The following is a 10,000-nucleotide window of genomic DNA, read 5'->3' on the forward strand; positions in this document are numbered from 1 at the left end:
TCAAAATGTCCTCATGAAGTCGGATTAATCTGAGTGTCTGATGATACTCATAATAATTTCTTTACATTTGCAGTGGCAAGCCTTGTCCTGCTTTCAAGATCATTATCCTAGACGAGGCCGACTCAATGACTAACGCGGCTCAAGCGGCACTCAGGCGGACAATGGAAAAGCAGTCTAAGACCACGAGATTCTGTCTTATCTGTAATTATGTATCACGTATTATCGAGCCTCTGACATCCAGGTGCTCCAAGTTTCGATTTAAACCGCTTGGTGAGTAATTGTGTTGGTTTGGATTGTAAATTGTGTGGGAGGGGTATGTTTGAAAAAATCTGAATTCAAAGGTACTGATAGGATAGAAATTTTGTCTGTGTAATGTGTGTGACTTGTGTAGTAGATTATTTTAAAAATTGTATCCCATTTTCTTATTATTATTCCTCTTCTTTGTCCTCTTCTTCCTCCTCCTCCTTCTTCCTTCTTCTTCTCCTTCTTCTCCTCCTCCTCCTCCTCCTCCTCCTCCTCCTCCTCCTCCTCCTCTTCCTCCTCCTCCTCCTCCTCTTTTTCCTCTTCCTCCTCTTTTTCCTCTTCTTCCTCCTCCTCCTCTTTTCCTCTTCTTCCTCCTCCTTCCTCTTCTTCCTCCTCCTCCTCTTCCTCTTCTTCCTCCTCCTCCTCTTCCTCTTCCTCCTCCTCTTCCTCTTGTTCCTCCTCCTCCTGTTCCTCTTGTTCCTCCTCCTCCTCCTCCTCCTCCTCCTCCTCCTCCTCCTCCTCCTCCTCCTCCAAGTCCTTATGTGCTTCTTAGTTCAAGTCGGCTAAGCTGCCCAAGTACTGGTCTTATATTTAAGAGTTGGGAGAGCGATCAGGACTAACTATTCCTGGCAAACAAGGGGAGGGGATGGCCTGTATAAAACCCTTCTATTATTGAGTCCCTCATTATCAACATCAGTAGCACTGCCAAACCCAAAAGGTCATATAACCTGACTCTGCATTTGTAAAGGAAGATCACTGAAGAGAAGGCTTATTCACGATCACTTATAAGAAAATAGAGATAGGAAAAGATAAGAAAATAGAGATAGGAAAAGATTGAGTATCTTTGTGTTGACATGGTTTGTTGACTTTTCTTTTTCCTAATTTTTTTTTTATTTTTTTTTTCTTCTTTTTAAGTAAGATAGGTCTGTTATATTTGTAAGACAACCTTTTTATTTCACTTTATTTAATTTTTTTCTCTCTCTCTCAGCACAAGGCATCCTACTTAAAAGGCTTACCTTTATCTGTGAAGAGGAGAATGTTAAGTATGAAGATTCTGTTCTGGAAACCTTGATTGACACAAGTGAAGGTGATTTACGAAGAGCCATTACCACGCTCCAGTCAGCTGCAAGATTGAGGCCAGGCGAACAGATATCTAAAGAAGATATCTTTGAAATCACAGGTAATTTGTCTGTGATTATTGATTTTTATTTCATCCCAAGGAAGCGGATATTCTCTTGTGCTACATTATGACATATGAGTAGAAAGTTAATATCACCAAGATTTTTTGAAACTTTTATGCTATGTATCTAAATATTTTTATGTTTTATATGTCTTTAGAAGTAATATAAGCAGGCCTTGTGCTTTTTTTTTTTTTTGTAAGCTAGCTTGCTGGGCTAATAAATAGAGGTTTTTGCTAGCCCCAGGCAAGTTTTCCCAGCCCAAATAGTGAATTTAACGCAGGATTAATCAAACATTGGCTCATTAAGTTAGATTAAGAGATCATCAATTCATTTATTGTAACTTCTTACTCTAAAAAGTCCCAGGTTGACTTTTTGCTTGGGTGGAACCTTTTTCATCATCTGTGACTGTCTACTCTTAACTAGTCTGCCAGGCTAGCTGAGTAGTGAATTTTACCAACCCACGGCTGGTTTTGCTAGACAATGATCATCGGTCTAGTGCTAAGGTCAAGCCCTGTATAAGATTATAATTTTTTGTTGTGTATTCACTTTTTCCAGGAGTTGTTCCGGACAAGTGGCTTACCGAGTTGATGGAAGTATGTGCAACAAACTCATATGAGAAGCTGAGTGACTTTGTAAACCTCATGATGGCCGAGGGGTATTCAGCTACACAAGTAAGATGGCAGAATATTGCATTTGTCTAGATATCTTGAGCTATAGGCGATATTTCTTCTGGTCCTTTTCCGCACTCTCTTTTCTCATTGATTCTTGTTTTTGTTTTTGTTTTTCATTTTTTGTAATCTAATTAGTTTTGTTTTATTAGTTTTTACTGTTCTTTCCAGATGTGATTATGGTAGAACAAATCTTGATTTTTATTATTATTATGATGATGATAAAAGAAACTTAAGTATTGTTGGCATTCACTCTGAAAATATTTGGTGATGAAGGACATTTATGTTTGATAATTTCACTGTATGGTTTATATTTAATTGCTATTTTTGATGAATATTTAATGAGATTCTTATTACAGATACTTAACCAAATACATGATGTCATAATGACGAACAACCAGCTGAGTGACATCCAGAAGGCTGCAGTATATGAGAGGCTAGCTGTAAGTTAAACTGCTGTTTGTTTAATTATGTTATGTGATTTGGTTAACCAAATGAAGTCAAGTGGTATCTTTTCTCGTCACGAAGCGCTGACCCCATATGCCATGTGTGGTGAAGCGTGCTCTAACATGCGAGTGCTTACATCATTCGCTTGCTTGCCCCTTACACGATTATTGAAGATACACAACCTCTTTTCAAATTGTATTCGGCACAAACAGTTGGGAAAACACACCTCCGTGCTTCTTAATTTTTCCCCCCTAGTAGCTAACTACACATAGCACCTCTGGCAAAACTGTCTGGTGTAGGTAAAACTATTGGTATAGGATTGCGAGTCCAACATAATGATAAAGCAAGAGAAAAGGGTTTGGTATAATTGAGGTTCCAGTACCATGTTAAGTGTATTTATTTGCTAGGATCTCTCTTCATGCTCCATGAATACCTCATTTTGGCAAATTAGGGAGCTTTTTCGTTTTCATAAACATTTTGCAACATGTAAACTGTTATACTTCAAAACAGATCTCCTAAGAGTTACTTTGTTTTTATTTTTATTTGTATACTTATTTATATTTATACAGTTTATTTAGGGCTGACTTTTGAAATTAGGGTCAGTGAAGTCACAAAAATCCAAAAATAATTAAGAAGAAAAAATGTTTTTATGGGTATTATAAAACTAAGGTAAAAAATTAACTTCCAGATGTGCGACCATCGACTCATTGACGGCGGAGATGAATACCTGCAAGTGATGGACCTGTCTTGCACGGTTATGAAGCAAATGGGCAACTGAGGCATCTGTCGACAATTTAGTTATCTAGCATTTGTTCTTCAGTTATGAATATGTGATAGCATTTCAGTTGAATATTCAGTTTAATCTTTCATAAGTCTTTATACCATATCATTTGGTAATAATTGATATATTTTGAATTTATTTTTTTTGTAATCTATTTTCCATTAAACAGTTTTTGTTAGATGTACTGCAGACTAGAAAATCCAGTGACCAAAGCAACAATTTTAAGAAATGTGTATTGATCCAAGGGTTTGCATTACAAATAATAAAAGTTGAAAATTATTGGGCATTTTGTAAAACCCTAATGTGATAAGGATTAAGTAATAAATTATCTATTCCAGGTTTATTTTTGTTTGGTTTATGTCATGCCATTCAACACTACAACACAACACTTGTCTTAAATTCTATTTTCCATGCATACTAGGTTGGAATAGGTCCTCTGATTGTTGGTATTTCTTTCTTGGCCAACCTTTCTCTTGCTCTTACTCTCTCCTCCTCCCCAACCCACTTGCACCGGGTGTCTAACATGTGAGACACCCGGGGCAATGCTAGATCAGACTTTCCTATAACACCAACTAACCTTGGACGTCTAACACTCATCCCCCTCTCCCTGGAATATTCTCCTACTTTCCCAACAGCCATCTCGGTTTTCCTTGAACATTGTTCCTATAGCTCCCCCAGTGACAGATACACTGTAATTCACTCAATTGCCCTACCCCTCTTAACCCTCCCCTTTCTACTAATCTCTGCTCTAGTTCACTTACTCCCCTCTTTTCCCTTTCACTACCATACTGTCCTATAACACACTCTAATCTTTGACCTTTAACTCCTCTTTACCCTTTCTGACACAATACTTTACCATAGTGCTTTATATATAAAACCTATGATGTCTAGCACATTTATTTGTTTCAAACACTAAACATTAAATATTACCTTTTTCTGTAATTTTCAATATTTTACGGCATTTAATATTGCTGTTGGTAATGTCAATAACATGATAGTAATTAAGATGTTTATAATAAAAATATCGGTATTAATACTGATAGCAATAGCAAACCCAAGGAAAGGTGAAATAAGATGATGTTACACGGTCTATTAATTGACTCCTTTATAGCTAAGCACTGACAGAACCATCTATGTGCATTGACAATTAACAACACAATACTATAGTGAACACAACATTGTCCTGGGGGCATTGGGTTAAGGAGTTCCATTTTCTTGCTTATAGTAGATGAATACAGTCTCTCATGAAATCACATTTTCTAAATATAAGGCAGTTATCTTGCCCACTAATTCAAGCCCACACCTTAGTAGCACAAAGTTGAAGAGTGCAGACCTTGCTAAACACTATCTCTTCAGCTGCTTCTACAGTTTCTCCAGCCTGTATCACATGCTTTGGACAGTGTACCCTTGCACTTCAGTGTTACTCTTTTACCACAGAAGCTGTTTCGTATCTAAACACTGCTCTTCTCCTGCCAATTACTGCTGCTTTTGTAACTCTTGTTCCATCTACCCTGTCTCTAAAATGACAAAACTCAAACCACTAAATAGTCTACTCATTATTCCTTTCCTTGGCCATCCTCATATATCTACTCTTAATTTGCTAACACCACATTTCCACAACACTAGGCAGCAAAGTCAGTCACCCACTGGAAGTTTCCAAGTTTATCTAAACACCTTGTGCACTTAACTGCTGCAGCACTTACACCTAAATAAAATTCTTTTAACTATTCTGCAAGGTTCAAGGCTTACTCTGCTTTGACCTGTTCTTCACCTACCTTTACAATCTGTTTTTCTAGTACTTACTTTCAGCTCTTCACTCTCCACTGCCTCTCGCCACTTTCTATGTATTCTCTCTGAACCTTTTAGTGTAGGATCTATCTGAATCAAATTGTTACATATCACCACAGCATCACAAACACTTCTACCCAACATGCTGTCATATTAAATCTGATTAATTTATATTCAATAGGATTTAATATTTCAAACTATTGTACTTGGAAGTTACATTCCACTTATCTGTCATTACTTATGGGATCAAAGATTTCCACTACAAATCTAATTTCTTACAGTGTACTCCTTCCTATCATAACCCATCCATCCCGGGTGTCACATATATGAGACACAAGGAAAAAATAAACAGTTTTGGCCTGCCCGCCAGTGCGATGCTGTCTCGGAGCCGTGCTCCGCGGCAAAAGCGGCGGGCGGCCGGGCGGGCGGCCGGGCGGGCGGACAGACTCCGGGGAAGCTCCGCCCGCCGATTTTGTAGCTTCCCGGATTTTTTTACTTTGGGCTACAAAATGTACCCCGGCGTGACTGGGTTAAACTCATTTTTGGTATTTATAAACATAGATATCACTATGACAAATTTATTTTAAAAATATGTTAAGAATAAACACAGCATTGCTACAATTAAAACACAGGTTAATAAAAGAAATTTACTTTATTCTATATATATATATAATAATAAAATTTGCACAATATATGTCTCAGAGTAACATAATTTCCAAGCTTAAAAAGAACAGTTTTATGATTGGAATACTAAAGCATTCGGAAAAGAAAGACAGACTGGATTAATACAGGTAGGCTTCACAAAAAGGAAAATGTAGTACATGCCTGGCAAGACTGGTTTATAGACATCATAGAAGACATGACAAAGAGCAGCAGACTCCTCAAACTTCTTTCCAGTTTACAGCAATCAACATGACTTTAGAGGTGTTTTTACGTCTCTGACACTAATAAGAACTATTCATCATAAATCATGGCAACACATCAGAAATGAATTCTCCCGACATTATATTGTTCAATACCTCTATAATTGCCTGGGCTCTGCTATGTGATAAATTACAAGGTGGGTAAGTTGCTAAAACACACCTGTCCTTGCGTAAGTGTTGTGTTAATCCTTTAATTTGATGCAAGTGTCAGTAAATAGAAACAGAAACTTAAAAACAGACAGACATAGATCGAAAGAGAGAGAGAGTGAGAAAAAAAAAACTTATTCTAAATGAAAGAATGAGAGGATTGGAGTCTACTGCTTGACTTCAAGATATGTAATGCCTCTCTCTTTTCCTTTACCTTACTATTTACTTATTACGATACAGACTGACTAGTTGATTGATAATTTTTCTTTTACTTTTTCTTTCTGTTTCTTTAGGAGTCTAAACACCCAAAAGATACCAATATATATAAATGATTCAATATTTCCATCCCCATTCGACTGCTGAACAGTGCAACTATATTTGTTGTCTGCAAATGAGTTGAGAAAAAAACAGGAAACATCTGTATTCCATTAGTTAAAAGAAAATATCACTTAAATATTACTATGGCTTCTCAGTTACGTAGTTCAGAAAATTTACAGAAGAAATGACTACAATCAATCAACAATACCTAATTTCCTTTTCATGACTGTGAAGCCAGCAACTTTTTGACACAACAACAAAAAATATATATATATAACTGAAAAAAGTAAATAATAATAATAATAATAAAAAATACAATAAAAATCAAACATAAACATGAACTACAACACAGAGATTTTGAATAGTGGGATTATGACACTGGTATATGAACTATGTAAACATATTTATCAATATGAAGTTATATCTACATTATTACATATCACACCAGATTTACTATATGCATATAACATCATAATTTCATATCTAAAGCTTCAAACTGTTCAGTTTAAATCTAAAATAATGGACTGTCACAAAATACTGTCTTAAATCTATAGTTCATACACATATTAACAGAGTAGTTCAGTACAAAAATACCAATTAGAAAACGCAATATTATATGCTCAATTAGAAACTGCAGCGTACATACGTAAAATTATATACCTGCTTTATCTTCACTCTTAAATGTATAATTCAGCGATACTTCAGTATTCAAATCCTTCTAAACAAATCTTAGAATTACTCGTCAAGAAGAATATATAAATTCCTATTTGGTTGTAGTTTAATGCATATCTGAATACTTACACATATAACAAGCACAGGAAGGAGTTTGCTATCTAAGGTTCCAGCTCCCGACTTTCTCGGAGTAACGGCCATGAAATGTTTACTGCAGTGTCCGTGAACCTCAACGCTCCACGATTACAGAGACAATGAGAATAGAGTGGCTTCCTGATCACAACTGAGCTGCTTAAGTAATACAGAAAAGAAGACATAAGTGGATCATATTCTTTAAAAAGGAGAGAGAAAAAAAAAAAGAAGAAAAAAAAAATAATAAAAAAAATCACAACATTTACTGGACTCAAGTATTACAACCTCTTCCACACACTACAATTACTTGATCTAAACATATTTACATTCAACACCAAACTCCAAAAATTACTTAAACAAGTATTAAGATCTCTTTTTTTCTTCCTTTTTCCCCCACTATATACACTTTTTTTTTACATCTTTACATGAAGAAAATCAACTTGATTTCATTATTTAGACAATTCGAGATCATCAACACATAAATCTAAAAACAAAAATCTCAAGTAAATACTATGTGAGTGAACTCCATCTCACTTGGTTACTTTGGCTAAAGAGAAAGACGAAAAAAAATATCTTTGTGGGGTTCTCTTGAAAAGAACCCTACCATCTATAAAAAGATAATAATAACAGCAATAATAATAATAATAATAATAATTTGCTGAAGAGTTGTAATAAAACTATAGATACATTATGCTTTGGTCACTTAGAAATTTTGATCTGTGGTTCATGTCTACTCAGAAAATTTTGTAGAATGGAACGCAGTCCATTAATACTGATTTTACTTTTGCAATAAATTTTTTAGAGGTAAACCTACTGCAAAAATCTGGTGGAAATAAACTATAAAAAGTTTTTCAGTACAAAAACATTTATGATAATGATAAAGATAATTTTAATAATAATAATAATAATAATAATAAATAATAATACTTATAATAATAACAATAACAATATAAAGTCACCTGACACAAATTTATATTCTTAATTATATATTAAATATAAAATGGTGTCAAACTCTGCATAAACTTTTCTGCCGAAAATCTTGATGCAATTTGACAGAAATAAGGACTTGCAACTCTACTTATCAGAACATGAATACATTTGGATAATTTGGTCTAATTCTTAGACTCAGAGTATAGAGAAAATATGGATTAATTTCTATGTATTATTTGGTTCATCTACATTATATATCACTTTCGTTTGAGACAGTGTGTTGGAAGATATGACAGTATGACTACGGTTAAGCCCTAATTAAAACTTCCACTTGACAAGAGACAGGTGATTAACTGACCTGACACAACCAAGAAAAACGGATACACGTCTGTTCACATCACAAAAATTAGTTTTGACGATGAAAAGTTCACTTATCAGTGGCAACAGGGATATTATCCTTAATCCCTTGTTATTTTCACCTTTTTCAATCTTCTTCAAAAAAGACAACGAAGAAAGCACACCATGGATACTCGCACTGCATTGATTCGAGATCCCTATGTTCCCGTGAGAAGTGGACCACCTTGAGTGTAAAAATTTTCTTAAATTTGAGAAAAAAGATGTAGCCTTCAATTACAATACCATGGTGATATACACATGTATACTACCAATTTCCATTCACATATGATGTGGCAAACAAAGGAGCACCAATGCCTCATGCACAGGCATTTCCTTAATCAGTGGGGCCTCATCTGAATATCTTTATCTATGTATACCTAGATTAAATGAAAGAAAAAGAAAAGAAAAGGATGTCTCCATTATTAATACTACTAATGTTGTTGCTGCTGATTATGCACAAGAAAATGCATATCAAGAAAATACAGGAATTAATGATCCTCAAAATAAGAAACAGATTTAGACTACATAATCTCGCTCAGAACCAGCATCTTCCGGCACATGGGGAGGCTGTTTTGGCAGCGAGGAGGCAGCAGGGTTGCAATTGACCACATCAACTGCAATCTGCACAGGACCCGGGGGACTGCCTTGGGACGTTGCACTGTGGTTGCTTGCTAGGCTTGTTGTATCTGTTCAAGAGAGTTCAATTATTAAGAGGAAGTTGTTTCTGTGACACTGAACCTCATTGAAAAATATCCCAGTAAAATTCTTTTCCTTCATGGATTTTTTCCCCTAAAATCAAAATTAAGCCTTTACTTTTGAATGTCATTATAACATGTATATCAAGTTAGCCTATGCTGAGAGCAGCTGCTCTTCCAAGGACACATGTCAAGCATCTATATTCTGTCTGATCCCAGTATATTGGCTTTTGCCATGCAGACTTTGAACTATGGTGGCTGGATAATTTTGCATATAATAATAATGATGATAATAAAAATAAAAATAATAAAATTATAATAATAATAATAAATACAAATCAAATAAAACATATGTGTCCGTTGCCACAGGTAACATGGGCTACCATGTTTATGCATAGCCCTTGAGTTTAAACCTTTCAGTATTTTGGCAAGTGTAGAGGCACTCTGTTTAACTGATGAATAACTTTTTAGACCTCTCTCAGTGGTGCTACAAAGAAAGAAAGACAGAAAGAAAGAAAAAGAAAAAGGAATGAATCAAAGAAAGAAAGAGAAATAAATAAATAAATAAACATATAAAAAATAAAGAAAAAAAAACAAATTCAGCTAAATAGAATGCAAAGAACCTTACCTGTGTGCCCTGAGGATCGCCCAGCACCATGAACAATAACACTAACACTAG

The 10,000-nt window shown here is 35.2% G+C and overlaps 2 protein-coding genes across 8 annotated transcripts in view; one reads left to right on the plus strand and one right to left on the minus strand.

Moving 5' to 3' along the window:
- The window catches only part of LOC113803514 (replication factor C subunit 4), a 9,085-nt gene extending 5,486 nt beyond the window's left edge, over nt 1–3,599 (plus strand). Inside the window, exons 6-10 of the mRNA XM_070118427.1 lie at nt 74–270; nt 1,232–1,423; nt 1,980–2,095; nt 2,452–2,535; nt 3,228–3,599. Coding sequence (XP_069974528.1) covers nt 74–270; nt 1,232–1,423; nt 1,980–2,095; nt 2,452–2,535; nt 3,228–3,317 — 679 coding nt within the window. The 3' untranslated portion in view covers nt 3,318–3,599. The remainder of the gene's footprint in view (nt 1–73; nt 271–1,231; nt 1,424–1,979; nt 2,096–2,451; nt 2,536–3,227) is intronic.
- Nucleotides 3,600–5,759: 2,160 nt separating this feature from the next.
- gzl (godzilla E3 ubiquitin protein ligase) overlaps nt 5,760–10,000 on the minus strand; it is a 29,478-nt gene continuing 25,237 nt past the window's right edge. For all 7 annotated transcript variants that reach the window (XM_070118423.1, XM_070118425.1, XM_070118424.1 and 4 more), the window contains exons 10-11: nt 9,950–10,000; nt 5,760–9,312 (exon numbers count right to left, since the gene is read on the minus strand). The exon at nt 9,950–10,000 is cut by the window's right edge and continues 84 nt beyond it. In XM_070118423.1, the coding sequence (XP_069974524.1) occupies nt 9,143–9,312; nt 9,950–10,000 (221 nt within the window). In that variant the 3' untranslated portion in view covers nt 5,760–9,142. The remainder of the gene's footprint in view (nt 9,313–9,949) is intronic.

Source organism: Penaeus vannamei, chromosome 42 (assembly GCF_042767895.1).
Source record: "Penaeus vannamei isolate JL-2024 chromosome 42, ASM4276789v1, whole genome shotgun sequence".
Taxonomy (NCBI): domain Eukaryota; kingdom Metazoa; phylum Arthropoda; class Malacostraca; order Decapoda; family Penaeidae; genus Penaeus; species Penaeus vannamei.